Here is a 27,897-nt window from a genome sequence, read left to right as displayed (position 1 = left end):
TACCAGTAGAAGGTTGTTGCCTGCCAGATGTTTCCGCCCGTTATTTATTTATTTATTTTATTTATTTATTTGATTTGTCAATTGTTTACAAGATAATAAGTACAAGTGTATACATGGTTGTGAATATATGAAATAGGTACATATAAGAAAAATAAAAGAATAAGAGAAACAATAGGACAGGGACGGTAGGCACGTTGGTGCGCTTTATGCACGCCCCTACAGACCTCTTAGGAAAGGGGTGAGGTCAATAGTAGACAGTCTCAGGTTAAAGTTTTTGGGGTTTGGGGAAGAGACTACAGAGTCGGGTAGAGTATTCCAGACATTGACCACTCTATTGCTGAAGTCGTATTTCCTGCAATCAAGTTTGGTGCGGTTTACTTTGAGTTTGTATCTGTTGTGTGCTCTTGTGTTGTTATGGTTAAAGCTGAAGTATTCATTGACAGGTAGGACATTGCAATGTATGATTTTATATACCATGCTTAAGTCGGATCGAAGACGGCGTAATTCGAGGTTTTCTAGTTTTAGAATTTCGAGTCTGGTGGCATAAGGTATTCTACAACGGGTAGAAGAGTGGAGAACTCTTCTTGTGAAATACTTCTGGACTTTCTCAATTGTGTTAATATCACATACGTGATAAGGATTCCAGACTGATGAACTGTATTCGAGTATTGGTCTAGCAATGTTTTGTATGCTCTGGTTAGTAGTGAGACATTACCAGAGAAAAAGCAACGTAGGGATTAGGTTAACAACTCTTAATGCCTTTTTGGCTATGTAGTTGCAGTGGGCTCTAGCACTTAGATCATTAGAGGTGAGTATTCCCAGGTCCTTTACAGAGCTTGGGTCATCAACAAGATCTTGACTATTCAGCTTGTATTTTATTTTCTGATTTTTTTTACCAATATGTAAGACAGAGCATTTATTTGTTGAGATTTGAAGTTGCCATATGTTAGACCATTCAGATACATAGTCTAGATCTTTTGTAGGGTAGTAGTATTGTCTGTGGTATTGAACAGCTTTACATCATCAGCGAAGAGAACGCAATTGCTCTTGATATGATCGCAAAGGTCGTTTATGTAGATTATGAAGAGAGTTGGTCCTAGAACACTGCCTTGGGGAACACCACTATTGACAGGTACTGGATTTGATAGGCGTTCCCAATTTTGACCATTTGTTGTCTGTTTGACAGGAATGCTTCTATCCAGTTATTCAGTTGTCCAGAGATACCATAAGATTTTATTTTTAGGAGTAGTTTGTCGTACCACTGAATCAAAGGCTTTGCAGAAGTCTATGTAGATTGCGCTCTATTGCTTTGCCCTGGTCGAGTTGTGTAGTCCATATGTTTTTGCAGTGTAAGAGTTGCAGATTACAGGATAGTTTTTTTCTGAAACCAAATTGTTTATTGGAGAGTAGGTTGTTTGTCTCTAAATGGAGGATGATGGATTGATTAATAATTGATTCCATGACTTTACAGGTGACGCAGCATAAGGAGATTGGTCTGTAATTTTCAACTAGGCTTGGGTCTCCTTTTTGAAGATAGGGATGACTGTGGCATGTAACCATAGGTTGGGCAAGGAGCTGGTCCTGAAAGATTTTTCAAAGATTATGCTTAGAGGTTTGGCTATGGCAGTGGATAGCTTTCTTAAGAAGTAGGCACATATTCCATCCGGTCCAATAGATAGAGATGGTTTTAGGTTGCGTAGTGCTTTTTCAACGTTGTCTACTGTAAAATCGATATGTATTAGATCATTGTTGTTGTCTGTGGTACGGCTAGGAAACATTGGGCATGATCCATTACTGTTTACAAACACTGAGCCGAAGAATGTGTTAAAGATGTTGGCTTTAATGGTGTCGTCGCTGCAGTCTTTACCATCGGGTCCTATCAAGTTGGTCTTGGCATTGGGAGTATGGCCTCTGAGAGCGGGGGAAGCGAGATGAGGTCTCTGCTCGGAAGGCAGGAGGGCGATAAGGAGCAGGGCGATAGTCGGCTTTCTTCCCAGAGGAAGAGAGAATTTTACGTTTATCTCTGGTTTCGATGAGATAAGGTTCCAGAGCATTGCCAAAAAGCTTATCGCCTGCGAAAGGAACTGAAGCCAGCTTCCATTTTCGGCGTGAAAGCCATAAAAGTCTTCTTGCTGCTACAGAAGATGCTATGGCCTTGGATGCAAATTTGGCCGAATTGAGAGTGGCATCCACAGTGAATTCCGCCGCTGCAATGATCTTTTTAAGGTCTTGGTGAGACCGAAGGTCAGAAGCAGGCAATCTATTCTGGAGTTGGCGCAGCCACCGTATGGATGCCCTGGTGAAGAAGGATGCTGCTGTTGAAGCCCGAACAGCCCAAGCAGCAGCCTGATGATTGCGCTTGAGGGTCTGTTCGGAACGTTTATCATCCGGTTTCAGGATATCTTCTGGCTCCATGGGAGTGCCAGAAGATGAGAACGAGGCCAGAACTGGAATGTCAACAGAAGGCACTGCCAGGGCATTGTCCAGAGCTGTGCTGACATTGTAGAAACGCTTATCTAGAGAAGATGGGCAAGGACCTGCCGAAGGAGAAGTGCACTGTTCCTTGACCATGTCCAGGAACAAAATGGGAGAAGGCAAAACCTCTGCATGCACTACAGGCTTGGAGAAGAGCGAATCCCCTTGGCTAGAGGGATTTCCTTGTGGCTCGGGAGCCACTTCCTCTGGCGACAGCTTGGCAGTGACCAAGGCCTTGCTGAGTAATGGTCTGAAGAGAGTAGGTTTGTAGACCAATGCAGAGGATGTCTGCTCTGGGTGAGAATCCTCTTCCTCTGAAAGATTTTGGTCAAAAATCTCACCCTCTTCACACTCTGAATAAGAGGAGTAACTGTGTTCAGATGGTGAAGCCCTTTCCTCCTCATCAACCTCCTCCCATTCTGGTAGAGAAGAATGGACCCTGAGGTACTGAGGCCTGTGTAAATCAGGATGGTGAGGCAAGGAACTTATAGATTGAGAAGGGAGAAGGGCCTGAACCCTTTCCACAGGTTGAAGAATTTGCTTGAAGCCTTCAGCCAATCCCTGCCTAATGGCTGATGAGACTACATCTTGGATATCCCTTGGTCTATGCTCAAAGGTAGAGGCAGAAGGCCCACTGCTGTGGGAGTGAAGGTGGCTTCAGGCCTAGATTGAGGAGAGGTTCGAGGCCTGGAGGGAGGGGAGGAGCATAGGGCACAGAAACCTGTTGGAAATAAGGCCCAGGTCTGCTTAAATCCTGAGGATCTGACTGTACAGCAAGAGCCTCAGGAGACCAGGATGGAGGATGGAAAGGCTCACAGATAACTTCTCCTCCCCCTGGGAGGGCTTGGTTGGGGCCCACGAGTATCACCTGAAACATGCTGTAGTTGCACTCCCTTCTGTTGAATAGTTCTGTTGAACTGCCTCTCTAGAGCTACATGTCTGTGCTTCTCTGCCTTCAATTCAGCCTGAGTTGCCTTCTTAGGGGCTAGAGCCTTAGCTTTGATATTAGCAGCCACCTCCCTCTGGACTGATTGGGTGCGTTGCCTACGTCTTTTTCTCCTAGTGGGCTTAAGAGACTGTTCCACTAGGGGGGAAAGCTCTGCCAGAGCCTTATCTTGCTCCATTTGTAAAATAAAGGCTCTTGCGTTGGAAAGAAGCTGTTTAGAAATTTTCCTATTAAGCCCCTTAGGGTATAAATGGCCACTGGGCTTACAAAATGGCCGCTCACCTCGTGGTGGAAGGCTTGAATCCAAGATGGCCGCTGACTACAGGAAAACAGGCTCCAAGATTGAAGAATTGCTCCTTAGGTTATACAGAGCCCCGAGCGAAGTCAGCAAGGGAAAAACACAGCAACCAGCTACACGATCAGCTGGCTGGAGCTCTTATCAGTTTGCTGATCGTGTTTACGATCCCTCCAAACTGCAGGCGTGGGGGATGTCTGCAGACGCTGTGCAGCTTGCCTGCACAGAGCTCTGTAAAGCTGCTCCCAACTTGCAGGAGAGAGGAGAGAGGGCTCTCCTGGAAGAGCAGCTGCCCAGATCCCTGGGAGCTGCTTGAAGAGAGGAAAAAAGTCCTGAAGATCGCTGGTGATTGCTATCTAACAGAACGCTTTCAGAGACACAGCTACTGACTGAAAGGAGCTGAGTCAAAAGCTGGGGTCTCTTCCGGGGGCTGGCTTTTATATCTTAGTACAGACTCAGCTAAATGACATCATAGGAAGGAGTCAACCCATCCTGGGCTCTCGATGTAGCATGGAGGAGAATCCATAGAATAACCTCAAAGTGGGTGCTGGAGGGTTAATTATTGTAGCTTCACCCTATTTCTTTGCCTATAACAATACCAATAGCATTTAGACTTATATACCATTTCATAGTGCTTTTCAGTCCTCTCTAAGCAGTTTACAAAGTCAGCATATTGCCCCCAACCATCTGGGTCCTCATTTACCAACCTTAGAAGGATGGAAGGCTGAGTCAACCTTGTGCAGGTTAGACTCAAATTGCCAAACTGCTGGCAACCGGTAGTCAGCAGAAGTAACCTGCCGTACTGCACTCTAACCACTGCACTACTACAGCTCTTATGTATATCATATTAACTTATTATGTATATCAACTTATGTATATCAAATTAACTTATTAACTTATAGAACTTCTAATTTTCACCTAATTCTTCTCCTATGTTTGTAGGGTATTTGCATATCTACTACTTTTGTATGGGATAGAAAATCTTGAGTGCATTTTGAATTATTCCACAAAAAGAGCCAGAAATATCAATTCCCTAACTAATAGGCCAATTGTACATTAATCAGCTGTGCGCCCATAACACTTCACGTAAGTCATGGTGCCTGTCTTCCAGAATGAGGTATTGAGATCCTTCATAGTGTCCCAAATGGTTTTAAAGACTGGGCTTTTCTCCCACGCATTTGGTGGTTGGAACTCCTTGTGGGTGTTTGACAAGTTTGTGCTATTTGCCATCTTGTTACTGTTGTATTATAGTTTTAATTGTATGTTGCTCTTCTTGTTTTTATGTTATGAGCTGACCTGAGTTGACTGGAGTGAGGCAATGCCTGTCAAATTAAATAAATAAATGCTCCTTTGTATCAGCCCTTGGCTTGCGCGTATATGAAATCACATCAACATGGGAATACCAGCAGTACTTCTATATACAGAAGCTGACCAGATTAATAGCTCCATGGTACTTCCACAGTGATGAAAGAACAATGCTTTTCAGCCACAAAGGACAACAGCAAAGCTGAGAGAGCAACAGAATATGATACATAGCAGATACAGAACCTGAGAGGAATAACTTGTTGTTAATGATAGAGCACGTAAAATAACAAGTGGTTAAGATACATACAGAGAAAAGAAACACAAAGTCAAAACATGATTTTACATTTTCTTTCATAAAATGTAATAGCAATTCACATCTATCAAAAAGAAACGCCATCATTTTCGACATTAAAATAGTATCCTGGGATACTGTTTAAGGAGAACACTCTTGTAGGCAGAACTTTCTATTTTTGCCCCAGAAAATCTGCAAATCAGGCTTAGCACAGAAACATGGAAAACTGAAAAGTGCATTTATACAAATTGCATCAACCTCTTAAAAATCAAATCATGGGCACCACTGGAACAGTCTTTTGAGGGGGAGAAAAGATTCTAAGCCTTTTTATAAGGAATATACTAGAATTAACTTTCAGTACACAAATTAAATTAATGCCTTTGCTTGCACAAACCTTCAGTATTTAAGAAGTGTATGAACTGTAGTTAATTAAAACATTTTTCAAATATTACAAATATACTGTGTGAGTTATAATTATAGTAAATGAAGAGTGAGTAATGTGTGGCTTTCCAGATGTTTCTTGTATTAGATTTTCCAGGAACTTCTAACTATTGGCCATGTTGGCTGCAACTGCTGGGAACTCAGCAACATCTGGAGGGCTTTAATTTGCCCATTCTTTACATAAATTATTTGTAAATCCCTTCCTTTTAATCAGTAGTCACCATCTCTTCTAGACCTAGTCTACTTCAATTTAGCATCCAATAGAATCTCGCAACATAAATACGACAGCTCGTGTGTTGCCAAAATACAGAAATGTTGCCAGGTTGTTACCATGTTGTAGTCACAAGTTAGGAATATAAATCTTTTTTTGAAAAAAAAAATCTAATATGAATAAAGGGATCAAGCTTAAATGCTATGAAAAGCAGTATTGTTCCCAAAATAATCTCTAAAGACTGCTGATATTCCATTTGGCTGCAACTTGGGACATCCAAATATTTAATCAAAAGAGTCAAATTTGAATGTGAAAAGTATTGATATGCAATTCTATTTCATCTGAGGTTTTGGAATGAACAGGGGGAAGGACAAGCTAATAAAAAGCCGTACTATTTTTTGTGAGATTGAAAAAAAACATAGTGAGTGTGAAGTCCCAAAACAGGATGGGATAAATCTATACTTAACAATTTATATAAAAATGTTTTGCATAAAGATATAAGTCTTCATAAGCATTCATTTTTAAAAAGTATATGAATACTAAGAAAATTGTTGGAAAGCAAAGGTTATGCATGGAAAGTGACTGGTCTGTGACCATGTAGATATTAGAGCGCTTGGGGATTTTACTCGCTCTTCCTTCTTCTTCAATATCTACAGTATATGGAACTTTTGGGTAAGATCATCTACTGCTTTGGGATTCGGTCTCATCAGTACAGGTAGTCCTTGAGGTATGACAGCCCTTTTATGGCTATTTGAAGTTATGAATGAGCCCGAAAAATGTATTTACAACAGGGGTTCAAAATTGCAACCAACAAGAGGCCTCTGCAATCATGTGACCTCGATTCAGTCACTTCTGAAGTGGCAGCCATATTTAGTCCTGTGACCTCTTTTTGGGACCCAGAAGTCACCTGTGGTTACGACAGGTGATTTCCGAGGTCCATGTGGTGGTGTGCATTTTTTTTTACCCATCAGGGACTTTGTAGCTGCCATGCTTTTATTTTTCTCCTCATTGCTGCCCCGTGGAGAACCAGAGGAGTGAATCTCTTGTGGCAGCTCTTGTTGCTTCTTTCGTTGCTATTGCCTTGAGGACTGGAGGACTGTAATTGCCTTTGTAAGTGGTTTAAATTTTTTTTTACATTATAGTACTGAGCTTGTTTGTAAGTATTTTACAAACTACTATGCTTATTCGTAAGTAGTTTACAAAGCCGAAGAGGTTTTTTTTATTACTGTATTTGTTTGTGCTTGCTTTGGAATTGCTTGCAGAAATACTAGCCAGTGTCTGCAGAAAGCAGATTCAATAACTGTAAAGTTCCTTTGCATTCTAATGCATTGTGTTTACATGTGCTTTGAGATTGCTTGCAGAAAGTTCCTTTGCAGGATCCAATCTGTGTCAATCACTGGGATCAGAGGTTTAGTCGTTTGAGCTTTCAGACTTGTGCTGGAGCCCATCCTCGGGGAACTTCTCACTCCAAGAATGTTCGTTTGCATTCTGCTTTACTGTGTTTGTTCTGAGAATTAGTGTGTATTACTATAGATTGCTTGTAGAACAGCTGATGGGGTGGGTGGCAGTGGTTCCCTCCAGAGGCTCCACGCTGGGGAGTCTTGCAAATTCACCCTCCACCCCAATTTAAGTCCAGGCATCTGCGTAGAGGCACTGCAATTTGGAAGCAGAAGATCGCTTTGCCTTGCCAGAACAGCTGATGGGCAGGCAACAGTGGTTCCCCTCAGAGGCTCCACACAGGGAGCCATGAAAAATCTCTACCCTCTTGGTTCATTTAATGACCACAGAGGTCATTTAAAGAACTGAAAGAATCAGCAAGCCTGGTCTTCATTCACCTAATGGATTTGCTTAACGAGCATGGATGTAACAATGAGTCTTATTCATTTTATGACAGTTTTACAACCCTAATGGCTCCATTAGGAACATACCGTATATACTCGAGTATAAGTCGACCCGAATATAAGCCGAGGCACCTAATTTTACACAAAAACTGGGAAAACTTATTGACTCGAGTATAAGCCGAGGTGGGAAATGCAGCAGCTACTGGTAAATTTCAAAAATAAAAATAATTAATTTGGGAAACGATCTCACTATCATGAAAGGTTTAATTGATTCACTAACCCAAAAGAAGAAGATGATGATGACAGCGGGAGGCAGGAGTCACTCTCTTCCCCTCCCTCGGAGGCCCCCTGAGTCAGGAGTCACTACCGCCGGCGCGCCCCAGTCCCCGCCTCGGGAAGGAAAGGCAAGCGCTTTTTGCCTTTCCCTTCCCGGCTGGGGCTGTTGGGAGTCGCTGCTGCCGGCGCGGCTCAGTCCCGCCGCCTCGGGAAGGGAAAGGCAAAACGCTTTTGCCTTTCCCTTCCCGGCTTGGGCTGTTGGGAGTCGCTGCCGCTGGAGGCGCGACTCCACACCATTTTTTTCAGAGGGAATCTGACTCGAGTATAAGCCGAGGGGGATTTTTTCAGCACAAAAAATGGGCTGAAAAACTAGGCTTATACTCGAGTATATACAGTACCTCAAGGACTACCTTCCGCTTGTGGATGGTTTGGACCACCAAGGTCTGAGAATGTACCATCTTTAAGCTTGCATGGAGTAGCACTTCCACATTCAAGAGTGATACACAATCTGGGAGTCTTCCTGGACTCCCAGCTCCTGCTTCATGAGCAGAGTGCAACTGCAGGTAGGAAAACCTTTGCTCAAAGTTATCCGGTGTGCGAGTTACACCCCTTTCCTGGATCAGGTGGCTCTTCAATCACTTAGTCACCTGGTCACCTCCCTGCTTGACTATTACACTCTAGTTTGCCCATCGAACACTTCCGTTCCACAAGCTGCACTAATTGCCTGTTTGCTTTCCAGGTTGTTATGTATAAAGCCTACGTGACAGAGAGCCTGGTTATCTGAGGCACTGCTTATCCCTTACAACACAGGTGTCAAACTCGATCACATCACATGATGACAGGTGATGTATTGCAATGGTTTTTGCCTTTGTGGAGCCGGGGTGGGTGTGGCCTTGTGCATGATGCCTCTAACCCATGGGCTGCCAGTTTGACACCCCTGTCCTACAAAGTGCTTTGATCCAGCAAGATTGGCAAACTTCATTTCCCTCAATTAAACCATGTCATCTATCAGGAGTCTGGAAGAGGGCCTGTTCTTTCATAGTGCCTGCCCTTTGGAATTAGGTTCTCCCAACATCTAGATGGGCATTTTGAGTGGCCTCGAAGACCTGACTCTTTGCTTAGATTTTTGTCATTTTTGCTTCCTCTTTAATCTGTGGCCTTGTTGTTATGGTTTAATGGTTTTCGTATTTTCTGGGCTGCCTAGAGTTGTTGAGAGTTGGATGGAGTACAAATTGAGTCAAATAAATAAATAATAAAGTTGAGGTTTGATTAACACATTGAAATCTGTCATCACAGTAAAGCCATCATTTGACCTCATTAATCTTCCAGCTAACAAACCATAGCCTGATAAATGTACAAATTACTCTGAGGGGAAAAAAAACCTATTAATTAAATTCATCACAGTCTAGCAGCTCAAGCAAGAAATTGGCATCCCATCTATGTCTTAATCCAACACAGAGTTAAATGAATCCCAATACTGTTTGTTAATATGTTCATGTCTGAACAACATACGCAACTACAGAAGTTTCAATGCAAAGCTGTGACTCACCTTAAATATCTCAGGCTCCTCAATATCCAGAACTTCTTCATTAAGCTGGCTGTTCCAATTGGCATATCGCCTGTTATTTGTAGCACTTGGTGTAAAAAGCCAAATTACGCAGGTAGCAATAATAAATCCAATAGCAATTCCCAAGAAAAGTCCACTGAAGTAACTAGGGAGAGGAAGTATAAGGTAAGCATAGATCAACATGGTGAGAAAGTACAGCGTCTTCATCGGCAGCCTAGCTTGTGGTGCTGGTAGTTCAAATCCACCTTCATTTCTAATTAGTGTAGAAATTTCTTCTTTCTTCTCTATCTTCTGCAAACTCTCCAATTGTTGGTCTTCTCTGTCATCATCTATTAAATAGAAGTCCTCAGAATACAACTCACAGAACTCTTCATCTTCCTTGCTTGCCAGGGCGGAAAGACAACAGCGTTCAAGTACCAGAGAAGTCTTAGAACTAGAATCCTTTGTGCTTAAGAACGGGGAGCCTCTAGGTTCAATTTCTTTTGCGTGTCCTTCAGTGGTTTGGGTTTTGGTACTCTTATTTACACTGGAATTACTTCCATAGAAGTCTCCTTCCGAATCACATTCTTCTTCCTTTATACTATAGTTATTATTGCTTTCCAAATGGCCATTCAAGCTGGAGAGATTGGACAGTTCTGAAGCACTTGAAGATAAAGCTTTGGGCCTGTGGCTGCTACTCTCATCACTCATTATTTTGCTGAAGAGCTGAAAAGGCTCATAAATCACTTCTGAAAACCGCCTCTTTGTGTTCTCAATTTTGGCTTCCATTTCAGGTACTTTAAAAAAGGAGCGAGTGTCTGGAGACGTCAAAGGAGATGAGGGAGCCGTTTTGGAATCGCTACCTGTGCTTTGAGGCTGGGTGAACTGTTTGAAGAGGTGCAAGTTCAATTTGGAGTCGGGTAGTTTGAACGACACCGTTTCAGGCTCCTGCTTAGAAGTGTCCGTGGACAGAGACTTCACCAGAGTTTTCATTAACTGTCTATGTCTCGTGGGTAGAGATGGCTCTTTTGGTTCAATGTCTGTGGAAAGGGATTTGACTAAGCTCATGAAAGGCTTTGAGCTAGTCACAGTGGTTGGCGTGCTAGACAAGACATGTGACTTGGACGGGGAGCACAAAGGAGAAGATGAAAGGCTGGTTCTCAGTTCTGAAGGCAATGCCACACCAAGTGGGCTAGGGGCTTGGCCCAAATCTGAGGAGGGTGATGCAGCCAATGGCACCACACTAAACCCTTGGGACTCCAAGGGTTTTACAGTTGGCAGAACCGTGGGAGATGCAGCCACAAAAAGCGAGGTAGTGGGAACAAAAGAATTCTGCTCACCATGATCAAAGCATAGGTCTTCCTTAGCTTCAAGTGCAGTGACAATGCTTTGGTCATCGGGTGTCTCAGGAGGACTCTCCATACACTTTTCTTCTTCCTCCTCCTCTTCCTCCTCCTTCCCAAATGCCGAGAAATGAATGGTGATGGTTTCTCGGGAAATGGATCGCTGAACCTGCACTTTTGGCGCTGGCTGCTTTGAGGACATTTCACTGGTTTTCTCTGCATGGCTAATATTCAGACTTGTCATTGCAGGTCCCAGAGGTACACCGGGGTCTATGAAGAGGAAGCCAAACATAAATTAGACAGAAACTTTTTAATGTTGCACAAGATAATACTTGTACAGATAGTCCTCGACTTACAACCACAATTGAGCCCAAAATTTCTACTGCTAAGACAGTTGCTAAGTGAATTTTGCCCTATTTTATGGCCTTTCTTGCCACAATTGATAAGTGAATCACTGCAGTTAAGTTGTTAAATGAATCGGGCCTCTCTGTTGACTTTGCTTATCAGGAAGTTGCAAAAGGAGATCATATGATCCCAAAATACTGCAACTGTCATAAATACATGCCAGTTGCCAGGGACCACTGGTCCGTGAGAAAATTATAGTGGTCCTCAGAGAAATGTCACCCCAAAGCACCCCCCAAAGCAATTATTCCAGGCTGCACGGGAACACAAGGCTTGTGGCACCCACATGGCCCATGGGAACACAAGGTTTGCGTCGCTTGCATTGCGAACAACATGAGGTAGTGAGGGGAGCTTGGAAACGGCAAAGTGGGGGAACTTGCCCCACTCGCCCTGCCTGGCTACCGGGCTGCTTCTTTCCACTTCTTTCTTCTTCTGCTTTTGGCTGCACGCAAGGAAAGCAGCAAACGTCTTTCTTTCTCTCCCCCAACTCCACCATATTTATGACAGCTGCAGTGTCCTGGGGACATATGATCACCTTTTGCAACCTTCTGACAAGCAAAGTCAATGAGAAAGACAGATTCACTTAACAACTATGTTATTAACTTAACAGCTGCAATGATTCATTTAATAACTAGCAAGAAAGGTTGTAAAGGGGAGAAAAACTCACTCAGCAATCATTTTACTTAGCAACAGAAATTTTGGGCTCAAATCTGGTCGTAACACAAGGACTAGCACATTTTACTAAGAAACACAGTGTTCCAACTACTTATATAAACATATTGATTTCATTTTAAATGAGACCTCATTCGGACCAGCTGCTTTTGATTGCACATACAGATGTCAATATACCTCTGGCTTAGCCATCAGCAAACAGCAGCCTTGTCCTTTTATTTACGTTCCAGATGAGAAGCAACAGGAAAAAAAAATTCCACTGCTTTCAATCAGAATGTACTGAAAATACAACTGATCATGCTTATGAATTATCTCACTGCATCAGTGGTTCTCAACCTTTTCTTCACCACGGACCTCCCTTTAAATATCTTTTGTGGCCACAGACCATGGCCATGGATCACCAAAATTCAAGATTTAAATCATAATATTTCTTCAAGCTTTCACAGGCGCCCTGTGATGACATTGTGTCCCCTGTCATCGTCTCCCCCGGGCTCCAGGGACTATAGGTTGAGAACCACGGCTGTATATCATTTCAAAAGCACAAGTAATTGGAAGCGCAAGTGTAGCTATATAACAGAATAACAGACTTGGAAGGGACCTTGGAAGTTTTCCAGTCCTACTTAAGCAGAAGATCCTATATGTTTTTCCCTGGAGTATTTATTGGAGAGAAAAAATGTTGCAGTGCCATCCCCTCAACCCTAGCACATAAATATTTTCAATGTGTCGTCCAATCATTTTTCCATGGATGTACCTAAGAACAGCTTACACTCTTGCACATAGAGTGTCACAACATCATAGGGAGACAGGCTGCTGGCAAAGCAGTATTTCCATAGTAAAGCAGGACAATAATAGCCACACAATGTGCAGTTTGCAGTCCAAGCAGAAAACTTCATAGCAAATTTTGCACCTTTGCAACTTGGGCCAGGCAGTGTCAAAAGGCAGCTCCATGAAGATTGGAACATAAACATCAAATACTGTCTTCTTCTCATTAAAAGAAAAGAGAACAAATCAGGGAGACCTTTACATTGGTTATTCTTTGAAATTAATTAAATATTTTTAGATACGTAAAGGAAATAGGGAAACATACAAAGAAAAATTAGAGAAAGAAGAAAAAGTGCAGGAAACAATAGAAGTTAGATTAAAAATATGATTTATTATCTTAAACCACAATATATTCATAGCTCCTTGACTCAAATATCACACGAGACCTAAAACACAATTATAGTTTAGCAGAAGATGTAAATCTCATTTTAAGTGTTCTCCTCATCCCAAAATGTCTGAAACAGTAAGGATAATTCATGGAAAAATAAAAAATGGCTACCACATGCTCAGCTCCAGCAGGATTGACTACAATCCAAATCCTGTGCCACTTAATGGTCCCAAATGCTACTTTTCTTTATAATGGTTATTGTCATTTTAAAGCATATGTGTGGCAAGTCAAATCAGGAATTTTGTAGTTTTAAAATCCCCCCTTCCAATGTTGCTACTTTTGGTGGGGGTACAGCATAAGGGATATTTGCTACATATGGATATAGAACTGGTACAGTGATTGTTTTCAGCTGTGGATCCCTTTTGAATTGTTTGTAGAATAAAGGCAACAGTGAAGAATAATGCACTTTGTTTTATTCTTTTCCCATTTTAGTTCCAAACCTTAATCCCTAGCCTAGTGTATCAACATCAAGAATTTTTCATTTCCCAGTCTTGTCTCAAACTTTTTTTAAACTATTTTCTCTAGCAAAACTAGGCCTTGAAATGTATAATATTGTAATTTTCATGGTTCTTTCAGTCATTAATTACTAATACATGTTGTAATAAAATAGAGGAGAGTATCTGCTAATTAATTAAATGGAAAAATATTGATTAATCAGTATTAAACAAATTAAAAGGTATACGCAAGCATTTAAATGCCGTCTTTTTAAAAATTTCACTAATGATCTGAAATTTTATCCTTGTGTTCAGCAGAATGCTATTACCAAAATACTGAAGTAGTGAATACATAAGTTTAGAAGACATATTTGCTATCATACATTTAAATCAAAATATTTTTCTATTATTCAGAAAAACTAATTTGCTATTCCACCAGCCCAGTAAAAATATTGTCTTAACTGAAAAAGGGTAATTTAAATATATTTTAATAGTTCTAAGAAATATATAAATAGTTTTAAGAAATATTTAATATATTTTATTAAACTATTTACATATATAATATAAAATATATATTTAATATATTTTATATTATATATTTAAATAGCTCTAAGAAAAAATCCTAGCTATTGTCTTTTACTCCTACTGAACATTCAATGACTATTTTAAAAAATTTCATTGTTCAACTTGGTGGAAAATCTGCTTGTAAAATAGATACGGCACATTTATTTGTACAGTATTTTTCTAAATGTAAAAATAGAAATGTAATATTCTATTTAATACTAATTATTCCCATAACAACAATAACAAATCCTCATTGTGAAATGATGTTGTTAACCTACTTTAGAATCTGACTCCTCAAAATAATATGTTGGGTGTATATGAAGCAAACTCACCATTTGGGGGCTACAGATAAAGACCACTTTCTCATAATTGTACCACTACTATCTCCCCATTTTGTAATAAATTTGCTACTGGTTAAGACAAGCTGTACAATAGGCAATATCAACCATATAAATCAGTGGTGGGATTCAATTTTTTTTTTACTACCAGTTCTGTGGGCATGGCTTGGTGGGCGTGACATGGCTTGGTGGGTGTGACAGGGGAAGGATACTATAAAGTCTCCATTCCCTTCCCACTCTTGGGGGAAGATTACCACTGGTTCTCTGAACTACTCAAAATTTCCACTACCGGTTCTCCACAACTGGTCAGAACCTGCTGAATACCATCTCTGGTATATATGCAACCATCTAATACAGGGGTGTTGAACTGCCAGGCCAGATGCGTCACATGCAAGCCATGCCCACCCCAGCTCCGCGAATGTGAAAAATGTCACGAAATGTCATGTGATGGCAACGTGACACTGCGAGTTTGACACCCGTGATCTAATACATTCCAATGTCTATACATAGCCCCCCCACAATTTAATATGAAACTATGAAATAAGATAGAAAACCCTTATAAGTGCTTCAAACTACAACTTTACAACTTTATTCCAGCTGGTGAGGTCCAGGAGAAGGGCCTTCTCTGCTGATGTACCTGCCCTCTGGAACATTGGCCCCCACCCTCCTGATCTTTGTAAGGGCCTAAAGACCTCGCTCTGCCAGTTAGTTTGGGCCCCAAATACGGAGTATCACAGTGGAGGTGGTTGATCGAGTAACAACAGATCCCACCTCCCTCCCATCCTGCCCCACCCTCCCCATTTGTCATTGGATTAATATGTGTGTGTGTGTTTGCAAGCCACCCAGAGTTACCCTGTAATAATATGGGCAGCCAATAAATTTTATAAATACTAAATAAATAAAACTACTCTAAACATCAGTATTTTGTTTTCTTTCTCACTAGATGCCAAGTGACACATCTCCATTCTTACTTCTACTGAAGCAACGTTTCACAATGGCTGCGTTCACACATCACAATAAGTCACAATGTAGTTTCTTTTTCATCCCAGCAACTGTGGATCTGTAATCTATGGCTTATGACTTTGTGTGCCATGTGAATCCAGTCAAGGCTTGCTTATTAAAACATGATTAAAACATGATTTAATGTAATATAGCAAGATGCTAGATTTTTATTTATATTAAGACTTACTACATACAAGTTTCTTCCTTCCCATATAAAGTATAAAGCTGCACTGAGTAAAAAAGTAATAATTTTTCATACTATTTTAAACATACCTTTTCTAGTTATTCCTGTCATCACATGCTTCAAAAAAGTATCTTGTATCCTACATATGGCTTGCTTATATGATGTCTGCCACAAGTACAATTCTTCATTTAAAATTACACCCTTTTCTTCATAACTCTTAATAATTATAAATGTGGGGTTTTATTAGGATTTGGATGTGTTCTGTATCTTTCTGCTAGCTATCCTCTGAAGTTATTTAACTACTTTTTAAAAACCTACATGAAACCTATGCTTATTCGTTAACCAATTCTTCATTCTTTCCTGAAAAGCCTGAATTCTCTCTTCTAGCTACCATGGGGAAAAAAACAGTCATTCTCAACCTTTAAAGAACTTTATAGTACCAACATTCTTATTTCCTGTTAAAGGAACATCATTGTGCTGGGTGAGGGCAAAGATAAACCATCAAATCCACTTCATCAAGAGTGAATCATTTTTGATGGCCAGAAACCTCACTTAATCCTTTTTGGGATGTCAGTGGGCTGGTGGTGGTGGTAGAGTTGCTATTACAAATGGATTGAACCCATGGTTTTAGCTTTGGGTTTTGTAGTAAAAAGTAAAAGTGGTCAACAGTAAGCGGCACATATCCATTTAATGTCTTTGTTCAATACAGCATTGTTAAGCAAATCATAGTGTGACATGTGAACCAGATCTATGGTTGGATATTTGTGGTGAATTGGAGGAATCTCATCCCAAGATGTTAAAATACTAAAAAGTTATTAAAGAAAAAAGAGATTGGCCTATCCAGGTAAATGGAAAGAGATACATCTGAAGTCTACAAAAATGGGACTTTAAGGAATCAGTTTGGGTTTAGGAAGCTTTCTCCCTCGAGCCGCTCGGAGCATCCAGAGACTGGGATGTGCTTCTGAGTCCTCTTCTTGCAGGCTGAGCTTTAGATGAGGAAACGCTCCGCCCCCTCACGTGGTATCGCGCAGCGTCTCCCCAGTCTTTTGCTCAGCCTCGAAGAGTCAGGCTGTGTTTCAGAGAGCTCCTTGGCTGATCGCACATTTCTTTCCTATTACAACCCTCTGCGTCTTGATAAGGTTTGCTTTTCCTTCCTCCTCCTGCGCAAAGGGTCTGGACTTAAGGAAAATTTTCCCGTCCTTGGGGTGGCTGCGGGCTCGCGGCGCGATGCGCGACCCCCCACCCTTATCTGATCGCTTCGCTGCCTCCGCGTGCCTCGTGGCACGCGTTTTCTTTACTGCTGGATTCCCCCACCTTAAACACCGATCGGGAGGGTCATCGCCCTAGGGCCCTAGGCGCTGAGCTGACCAGCGAAGCCCTCCCTTCCGTCCCGGCGTCCCGACGGTTCAGCTTGCGGCCGCCATTTTGGCTCCGCATCGTGGTCGGGCGCCATTTTGAATTTCTTTAGCTGCGGCGAATTGGAGCCCCAGGCCTTGGGTCAAAGCTTAGCTGCCCATTTCTTCCACCTGGCTGGCCCTTGTATTACTTGTTGGCCTCCGCAGCCCGTTTTCGGCGGCGAAGTTGCAGCCCCCTCCGGTTTTATTTTTCTTGTCTGAGGCCTGCTGCCAGAGGCTCTTCTTCTACCATAGGCCTCAGGTGTTTATTTGACTAATTGGCCTGTACTGAGATATACGAAGTTCTCACTGTTACGGTTACTGTTTAAAAAAAAAAAAAAAAAAAAAAAAAATCTATCTATATATATATATACTTAATACATATACAAAAAAGAATATATTAAAAAAAAATAATAATAATAATAATTATAATAATAATAACTTTTGTCTTGTACAATAATATTTTTCGTACATATATAAATATATACGGATAACCTGTATATACATTTGGTACAAAAGCATAATAAAGATAAAAATCAATCAAAAGGATAAGGAAGAATTATAATTAGAGTATCTATTTTTCTGTACATACTATATTTCTTAGATACCTTACTGTTATCTCTGTACACAACAAATTCCAAAAGGGGAGAGGGCCAGCTTCACCTTCACCCGGCCTCATCCAGGCCTGATCTGGGCGAGCCAACCGCCTTTGCTAGTAATTGTATCTAACATGGCAGACGACAATCCCTCTAAACGTCCTTCTTTGAAGGCTAAGGCAAAGTCCCACTACTTGCGCAGGCAGGACAAGGAACCTAAGGGCTCTAGACAGGACAAGGAACCTTCCAAGGCCGCCCAACGTGACGCCTTAAGGCGCCACAAAGCGTTGGAAAAAGAGTTTGACCGGCGTTCAAGGAGTCCCGCCGGGCCGTCAATACCTCCTCCTCCAAACCCTTCTACCTCTGCTCAATCTCTCCCTCAGACCCCTCTTCCCTACCTAGGCGCAGTTCGCTTCAGGGTCTTCCGACCCCGGACCTCCGACCAGACGGACCCCGAAGCCACCTTTACACCCACAGCCGCTGGTCTGCGCCACGATGAACCCTCTACCTCCGAGGTTCCACCTCACATCAGGGCTTGGATGGAATCAGCCATCCGCCAGGGCATAGCAGAGGGACTACAACACATGACAAGATCAGGCTTCTCTCCGCGAGCCTCCGAGCACGACTACGATATCTATCAGATCCCTTCCACAACCGGTCCCCCAGTTGATCAGGTACTCTCTCAGAGGGACAGCCCTCCTCGATTGGGGCCCAGGTGGAGGAGGAAGGGGACTTTGGGGATTTCAGGGAAGAGGAAGAGGATTCCCGGATGGGATCCTCCCGCTACAGTGAACCCCTCTTAGAGGCTGACATCATGGAGGGGAGATGTCGGAGGACGAGGACCCTTCTCCCGACCAACCCTCCTTTGGGGGCTGTTTAAACCGCATATGTTCAAGTCCCTCCTCCTTAAGGCCAAGAATGTCTCTGGCCTTCTTTCCCAGTCCGCTGCAGAAACCCCCTGTCCCAGAGGGCCCGGAAGACTCCATTTTCACCCAACCAGTGGTGGAAGCTGAGGTCATCCCATCCCCTCCCATCTTCGTAGATCTGGTAGCGAAGCAACTTACCTCCTCAGGGACCCCTCCCACTCCCTCTAGCCAAGACAAGAGATTCTTTAATCTCGATTCGGCTCTGTCTAACCTCCTGAATATCCCGGAGGTCGATGACCCCATTGTGGGTCTAGCCTCCTCCTCTACTCCCTAGTGAGGCCCTAGAGGCCTTGAAACCTGAGGACAGGCGGGCGGGCAGGCGCTGCGCAGGGCTCACCTATCTGACGCCTGGGCCATTAAGTCAGCTACGGCCGCCTCATTTTTCACGAGGTCCTCTATCCGCTGGCTACGTCAGCTCAAGGACCACATCCCTGCTTCCAATCTCAGAGCTCACCAGGATATAGCGAAGTTAGTGGCTGCAGCCGAGTTCTCGGCTGCGCCACTTACCAGTCGGTAAAATTTTCTTCCAGGGCCATCACGTCGCATGTCACGGCTAGACGCATGCTATGGCTCAAACACTGCAGGCGGACGTAAAGAATAAGGTCAAGCTGGCCACTGCCCCCATTACGGGAGATAAACTGTTTGGCCCAGCTTTGGAACCACTGCTGGTCGAGGGCGCAGTAAGAGAAAGTATTTGCCCTCCTTTTTTTCGAAGATCGGAGGCCAGGGGTTCTCAGCCCTTTCGGAGGAGCTTTCCACGCCCTTCTACCAATCCCCCTTCCCGCCCAGATACCCTAGACCCCCTTCCTTCCGATCCCAGGACCGCACGGACCCGGGCGACAGATCAGACGCGGTGGCGGCTACAAGAGACCCTTTCGGGGATCGGGAGGAAGGCCCTACCGCAGAAGGTAGAGCCTCTTCCTCCCCGTTGGCGGCCGCCTCAGCCACTTCGCCGCCCAATGGGACATATCCACTTCCGATGCATGGGTTAGGACACAATCAGGTTTGGCCTCGCCCTGGAGTTCAGGTCCGCTCCCCCTGATTGTTTCTTCCCCTCCCCCTCCTCAAGGGATCCCTCCAAACGTGCACTAATGGATGCAGCCATCCATCATCTTCTTGACATCCAGGCCATTCAACCTGTCCCTCCGGATCAGAGAGGAAAGGGTTTTACTCCCATCTCTTTGTGGTGCCCAAACACTCTGGGGTTGGAGAGCCATCCTGGACTTGAAACGGCTCAACCGTCACCTTATCCAGCGTAGATTCAAAATGCACACTTTGCAATCAATTCTTTTAGGCACCAGGCGGGGAGACTGGTTATCTTCCATAGATCTTTCGGAGGCATACCTCCATATTCCAATCAGGCCTTCCCATTTCAAATTCCTCAGGTTCTGTCACAATAGCCTTCATTATCAATCGTGGCCCTTCCCTTTGGACTGGCCTCGGCCCCCGGACCTTCACCAAGGTCCTGGCGGCTCTGGCGGCTCATCTCAGGAGCGTTCCTGTCCGCCTCCACTGCTACTTGGACGATATCCTTATTCTATCCCCGTCCAAATCCCAGGCAGTCAGGGATACCAGGGTCACTCTCTCCACCTTACAGGCACACGGGTTCCTAGTCAATTGGCAAAGAGCCAACTTACCCCTTCCACCCGAATCAACCACTTGGGCGCCATAATTGATTCGGTTTCTCAAAGAGTTTTCCTCTCCCAGGAGAGGTTCCTTAGCATTCAGGCCCTGGTCAAACAGATCAGGCGTTCAGGAGGAGTGGCCTTACTGGACCTCTCTAAATTGTTGGGCAAAATGGTGTCATGCATCTCTATTATTCCCTGGGCCCGTCTACACAGCAGATCCCTCCAGTGGTTCCTGCTCCCATTCCAACGATCCGGAAGAAGCAACTCGAAGGCCAGAGTCAGGGTCCCTCCAAGGGTCCTCACGTCTCTTCTATGGTGGACCAATCCCGCCATCAACAGAGGCCACCTCTTCGCGGAACCTCAACGACTCACCGTCACTACGGATGCAAGCCTGTCCGGTTGGGGTGCTCATCTCGACTCGCTCTCGGCTCAGGGCAGATGGTCGCCGTCCGAGCAAGGTGCAGCATCAATTGGCTAGAGCTTCACGCTGTCCATCTGGCCCTGCGCAGTTTTCCTCAGATCCGCAAACATCACGTCCTCGTTCTCACGGACAACGTCACGGCCAAGGCCCATATCAACAGGCAAGGCGGCACCCAGTCCATCCAGCTAATGAGGGAAGCCGGCGCCTTTGCCGCTGGGCAGAATCCAACCTCCTATCACTAAAGGCCGAACACATCTCCGGAGTAGACAATACTCAGGCGGACTGGCTGAGCAGGGCCACGGTGGACCAGGCAGAATGGCGTCTCCATCCATCCCTGTTCGAGGAAGCGTCCAGAATATTCGGCCTTCCGGTGGTGGATCTCTTCGCCTCCCCGTCCAACACTCAGCTTCCACGGTTCTTCTCCCGGTATCCATCTCACCGGTCGGAGAATCCACAATGCTCTGCGCTGCCCATGGCCCCCAGGGCTCCTATATGCCTTCCCTCCGCTCCCGTTAGTTCCCAGAGTAATACAGAAACTTCTTCAGGAGAGGGCAGACCTTCTCCTGGTGGCTCCCCTATTGGCCCAGGCGACCGTGGTTTGCGGATCTCCGCAATTTATCGAGTAGCGCCCCATGGAGGATCCCGGACAGGGTCTCCCTCTCTCAGGGGCCCCTTCTGCATCCGGGCCTCAATGGCTCCAGTTAGCCGTCTGGAGGTTGAGCGGATCCGTCTGACTGGTGAGAATCTCTCGAGTCAAGTCATCGACACTATTTTGGCCGCTAGGCGACCTTCCACTACACGATTTACGATGCCACTTGGAAGGGGTTCTGCAAGTGGTGTAGCGGGTCTCAGATTGATCCCCTCTCTCCCTCAGTGGCTCAGATCCTAGATTTTCTTCAGGAAGGCCTCCGTAAAGGGCTCGCACCTAACACCCTGAGGCGACAAGTTTCTGCCCTCTCAACCGTGGTCTCCTGTGATAACTACGGTTCCCTTTCTCATCACCCCGAATTAGATCTTTCCTTAGGGGCGCCACCAACCTGTGCCCTCCCACTGTTCACAGGTTCCCCACATGGGACCTCAACAAGGTCCTCGTTTCTCTCACACGTTCCCGTTCGAACCCTTGAGAATTCATCCCTTCAGTTTCTCACCTTTAAGGTAGTTTTCTAGTAGCTATTACTTCTGCTCGTCGAGTTTCGAAATAGCAGCTTTGTCCAGTTAGGAGCGATCTATGTGTATTCCACGCTGATCGGGTGGTCCTTCGTCCTGACCCCACATTCCTACCCAAAGTTAACTCTCCTTCCATAGGTCACAGGAACTGGTTCTGCCAAATTTTGCCCTAGGCCCTCCAGGGGCAGGGAGGTCTCTGGCACACCTAGATGTTAGAAGGGCCTTGCGTATATATATAAGCGCACTCAACCCATGCGAAGGTCGAATCCCTCTTCCTATCCTTTCAACCCAGGTCACTGGGGCTTAAGAGTTTCTCCTTCCACCATCAGTCGCTGGATCAGGGCTACTATTGCGAGGTGCTACCTTTCCCATTCTCTGCCCGCTCCGGGTGGAATAACCGCCCATTCCACCAGAAGTGCAGCCACCTCGGCGGCCTGGGCCACGCAAGCCCCCATCGCTGACATTTGTCGGGCAGCCACCTGGACCTCTCCGTCCCCGTTTATCAGACATTATAAAATAGATACGTACGCCTCAGCGGAGGCCTCTTTGGCCGACGGGTCTTACAGAGGGTCATCAGTGATCCGGAGGGGCCTTCGGGCAGACGGAGTCCCACCCGTGGACAGCCCAGCTTTGGTATGTCCCAGTCTCTGGATGCTCCAGCGGCTCGAGGAGAATGGGCGTTGGTTCTTACCTGATCGCCCCTTCTCGGCGAGCCGCGAGGAGCATCCAGCCCCACCCCTAATTTCTCCGTCTGGTGGGGAATCTTGCTTCAGCCAAGGAGCCAATAGTAGATTAGATAGAATTAATAACCTCTCTTCTGTTATCGCAAAAACTGGGGAGGCTGCGCGATACCACGTGAGGGGCGGGCGTTTCCTCATCTAAAGCTCAGCCTGCAAGAAGAGGACTCAGAAGCACATCCCAGTCTCTGGATGCTCCTCGCGGCTCGCCGAGAAGGGCGTATCAGGTAAGAACCAACGCCCATTCTGTCTCAGGTAGGCCTTTAAAAGAAGATGGATCAGTTCTGTTGTCCTTTTATCTTTTCCAGTGGAGCTCCTCTTGGGCTGTTTGGATACCTCGTAAGGAAGAAAACCCCAACCCAGAAACTTGAGTTGACAATGAAGAATTATATGGCAAGGTAATGGCTAACAAGATATGATGTAGTATATAATTTGGGTTCTCCTATGGACTGTGAGCTGAGTTGTGGGTGAGTGTTTGTAGAATTTTGGCTGAGCAGGTAAGCAAACTGACATCAACTTCTTCAGCACTAATTGTTTATTCTCATTTCTTTTTTTGTTTCTTTCAACTTCCTTCTAATTCTTTGTCTAAGATGAACATAAGAAAGATTTTAATTATTTTCCTTCTGGGGAAAGAGACGAGACTTAGCACAGGTCTGTCCTCCTATTAGGTTAAGCTCCTGAAGGAAGGAGTTGCCACTTGTGCCTCGAGAATCTGCTGTGAACAAATGAGTGACAAAGCTGAACAGATTTCACATCTCTCCTGGCTGCTCTTGGGTGAATTGGAATATGGAGGAAAACATATTTTATTGCTGATATTGCTAAGGGCGACTTAAGGCTTCCTCATCCATTAGATGAAAGCAAATTTATAAAGGACATGATGGGTGTGGGGAAGAGGTTGTCAGGACATGTTTGTAACATCGTTAGATGCAAATAGGAAATGCTGAAAAGTTTTTATCAAGAGGTAACTTAAATAAGTTTAACACACCACAAGATAGAATATCTGTTAGGATCAATGCCTATTTACCAAATAGGATGTGACTGAGATCTTATCAGAACAGAGTAGGACTTTAATAAAAACTATCATCAGCTGTGTGTTACTAAAAACTGCTTTCTTGTAGTTTATCATTTTTTTAAAATTGTTGTCAGAAGGGGAGGAAACAAATCTTCAAGAACCACCTTAATCATATTCTCCTATTTCCTGTCCTTGTTGAAAAACCAGTTTAATACTGCAATGGCCTAATTAATGAACTTTTGGCCTGTTCTTTATTTATTCGCTCACTTAAGGCATATTTACTAATTCTTTATGCAACTGCATGAATAAGTCAGCCTCAATCCTCAGTCTTACCATCTAAAGACATAAAAGTAAAAGTAAGTGGTTTGGAAGTGAGAGAGCGGAGTCTCAGCTAACGTAGACACAAGTTCTTGATCTCAAAATAATTGAACAGATCACAAAGCACAGCAGAAAAGCTGGTTCTTGTACATAAATGAACCAGCTTACCTCCCCCTCATGGTTTTATTCGTATCCACACTGCACTTCTTGGTATAGTATTAATTAACTGAGTTAATGTCATTCTTTCACTCATCACACCAAAGGATAAACAATTAGCAAACCTTATTTAATTTGGGGGGTTTCTGAAACAATACTGATACTAGTATTTGGAATATTACTTCACATTCACATACACACATGCAAAGCCTTGCACTTTACGGATTGTTTATATAGGCTATACACACATATCACTGATTACATCAGATCAGGACTAACATATCCACTAGGCATAACCAACACAGGCAACAATTTTTTTAATGTTTTTAAATCAGAAAGAATTAAAAAGTAGAAATTACTTTCATGCTTTTTCATAAAAAGATAAATGCACATATCGTGAACATTGAACTGATGGTTCTACTTGCAATTTAGAGGCAGAGTGTGAATATTAAAATGCTATAATTTGGATGATATTGTACATATAGACATCAGGCAATAATTACAAAAATAATGCATAATTATTTATTATTCCTTCTCTGTAAAAATGCAAAAATGTTATTGAAAGTCATATGAAATATAACTTTAATACTGGTACAATTATGGTGGGAGGGGCCTATGGGGGCAAAAGTGCTTATGGCCCACAAATGCTATAATGCAGCCATACAGCACACAGATAGATGTCACGTCTTCCTTATGAAAAAAGAAAAAGGGAACACTACAAAGAAATCTCCCTTATCTAATGCTTTTTAGTTATACTGCACAGTAGAGAAAACTATTGATTATTAGCCTTCTCTGAGCTTCTTTCAAAGCCACCAGCAGTTTCCTAATTTAACTTTTTGTCAGCCATGAAATTCATGCAAAGAAAGAACTCTTTCAAGCTTTCTAACAGTAATTCTTGGATTCCATCTTTGTGAATCCAAGTGTTGTTATCACCTGTCCTACGTATTTTAGACACACAGAGAGACTGGGAGAAATCTTCAAAAGCACAGGACAATAATGTTATGTAAAGGTAGTCCTCAAGTTACAACTATTTATTTAGTGACTGTTCGAAGTTATAATAGCCCTGAAACAAATGACTTATGATCAGAGGTGGTATTCAGCAGGTTCTGACCAGTTCTGGAGAATTGGTAGCAGAAATTTTGAGTAGTTCGGGGAACCAGCAAATACCACCTCTGACAGGCCCCACCCCCATCTATTCTCTGCCTCCCGAGTCCCAGCTGATTGGCTGGATCTTCTTTGGTTGCCCTGCACAGGAGAACGGAGCTGGAAAGCAGGTTAGTGGGGTGGGAATGGGATTTTGCAGTAACCTTCCCCTGGAGTGGGGAGGGAATGGAGATTTTACAGTATCCTTCCCCTGCCACGCCCACCAAGCCATGCAACGCCCACCAAGCCATGCCCACCAAACCGGTAGTAAAAAAAAATTGAATCCCACCATTGCTTATAATCATTTTTCACTCTTAAAACTGTTGCAGCATCCCTGAGGTCACATGATCAAAATTCTCTAGGTGGAGGTCACCCTTCAGATTGGTAGTAGGAACCAGAGATAATGGCTGTGTGTTTTTCACCTCCCCATCATTGTTCTGGTTTCTCTTATTTCTTTGGTTTATTTTTAGCTTTTGTACAAGTTGCATTTAGCATTGCAAGCTTCAGAAAATAAGACGTCTCTGTTAAGCCTGAATTCCCCAATGAGTGTTAAGGAAAACAAACTAAACAGAATGTGTAGCGTAGTCAGATAGGCAGACAGGTAAATGTGTGAGATAAGTTTGTATTTTAGTTAACACGCAGTAAAAAGCAGAATACGCTTGTGCTATCAAAATTGTAGTTTATTCCATTAGGAATTATAGCATAGTCAAAATAAACGGTCCATTAGTCATGTATCATTTCAGTCAGTCCAATCGGGGATACTCAATTTGCTAAGTCCGTGTTGAATAGCCAATGTCAGTTCACTTACAATAAATCAGTCCGTATTATCTCTTCTCTCAGTTGAGAAATCAACACTCCTTTCTCTCCTCCGTTCCAGTAAGGAAAAACACAGTCATCAATCCATCCAGTAATTAGGGATCATTAAGCCAGAGAGAGAGAGCTGCAATTGACTTGCTTCTTTTATGGTGCTTTTACAACCACACCCTTAATTACATTCTTGTAGTTAAAGTTACACACACTTTAACCAACAAACCATGATAACTTATTTATTATTTTTACCCAAACCAGTTAGGGTAAACAATGTTATCCCTAACAGTCTCCTTGTTTCTTTGCAAGTAATTTCTGTTGATGGCCTTTTCAAATTACTTTCATTCTATTCAATTCTGTGCTCCCCAGTAACCTTCTCTTAAACCCTATGAGAGAGTAGCAAGAGTTACAATCAAGGGGGGCGGTTTCTTACTCAAGCAAGTTTTAAAGCTAGTGGGCTTTTTCCAGCTGAGTCAAAATGTCATCTGCCCATCTTGGAAAATGAAAATGTTTGTCCCTATTGCTGATACTCTTTCTGCCTTCTGTTGCTTCTGTTTTAAATTACTGCCAATCCAAGGGAGTGGGTAGTGCTAGAACGAGAAGAAAATAAGACTTCATTACCAACACAGCTAAGGACAATTTAAACCCATCTCAGTCAGGGCTGTGGACAAGATAAAAGCAATGTTTATAGAGACACAATAGAGAAATATTGCCAGGTCCTATCTGTCTATGTTAGGTGTAAAGATCTTACATTGACTTCTTTTAAACCCTTAATGACCAACATAAGAACAGCATACTAAATTATGAAGTTAGCAGCTGGAGATACAGCTTACACAAGTTCTGCCATGTTCAGTGCCATGAAATGGCCAGCTTTAATAGAAATGTTTTAAGAAAACACAAGATTTGCCTGTATTTCACCTACTGTGAGGAAAAGCACAACGAGGTGAATGTCTGCACTTTGCTGTCATCATCATCAATACACCCACTCGAATGTGAAAACAAATACATTCTCAGATAATAAGAGGGGGAGGATGAAAATCTTGCAATGTGCCTGGAAGAATGCCCGGGCACCAAAAATCAATGTATTGTGCAGAAAAAAAAACCATTCTGATTCACCTGATTTACCAACAGAACTGCATTTTGCCCCTGGGTACTGTAGCTTTTTTCCTAACCTAACTTGAAAATTCTTGATTGTGTGATTGTTTAGTTTAGTTTAGTTTAGTTTATTGCCATTGCTCCCCATACAACGAAATCAAACACCATCTTCAGTGCACATCATGACCATGAAAATAAACACAAACACACATCCTTCACACTCCACACATTGAACCGAAAACCCACAACACCGCACCAACACTGCACTATACAGTAGAATTCAAAAGAGCTACTGCCCTGGGATTAACAAGTAATTGCAACACATCTGAAGGGCAGCCTGTTAGGGATACTTGCTTTATGTCACTCTTGCACCTCTATTTTTTTTCCAGTCACAGATCCCATTAACTGTGGCTCAAAATCTGTGGTGCTAACCATACAACGCTGCCTTTGTCTCATCCTAACCTATAGGTTCATGCTTATATTACTATGCAAAAGGGGTACTTTTGATTGTTCCCCATCTTCTCTTCTCTGTGCAGGTTTCTGGCACTTTAATGGCAGCCACAATGATAGCAATAGCACTTAGACTTATATACTGCTTCATAGCGTTTTATAGCACTCTCTGAGCAGTTTAATAGAGTCAGCATATTGCCTCCAACAACTTGGGTCCTCATTTCCCAACCTTGGAAGGGTGGAAGGCTGAGTCAACCTTGAGCCGGTCAG

General features: G+C 43.4%; 1 protein-coding gene and 1 long non-coding RNA gene across 4 annotated transcripts in view; one reads left to right on the top strand and one right to left on the bottom strand.

Moving 5' to 3' along the window:
* TEX2 (testis expressed 2) overlaps positions 1-27,897 on the bottom strand; it is a 104,316-nt gene that overhangs the window by 40,121 nt on the left and 36,298 nt on the right. For all 3 annotated transcript variants that reach the window (XM_026678749.2, XM_026678747.2, XM_087956112.1), the window contains exon 2: positions 9,632-11,241. In XM_026678749.2, the coding sequence (XP_026534534.2) occupies positions 9,632-11,215 (1,584 nt within the window). In that variant the 5' untranslated portion in view covers positions 11,216-11,241. The remainder of the gene's footprint in view (positions 1-9,631; positions 11,242-27,897) is intronic.
* Positions 1-27,897, top strand: part of LOC148132232 (uncharacterized) — a 77,686-nt gene that overhangs the window by 36,436 nt on the left and 13,353 nt on the right. The window contains exon 2 of the long non-coding RNA XR_015747749.1: positions 22,955-23,044. This is a non-coding gene — a long non-coding RNA (uncharacterized LOC148132232). The remainder of the gene's footprint in view (positions 1-22,954; positions 23,045-27,897) is intronic.

This window comes from Notechis scutatus, chromosome 2 (genome assembly GCF_049901735.1).
Source record: "Notechis scutatus isolate UNSWTSFEM ecotype Mainland chromosome 2, rNotScu1.2, whole genome shotgun sequence".
Lineage (NCBI taxonomy): Eukaryota > Metazoa > Chordata > Lepidosauria > Squamata > Elapidae > Notechis > Notechis scutatus.
This window is presented reverse-complemented; position numbering and strand designations above follow the sequence as displayed.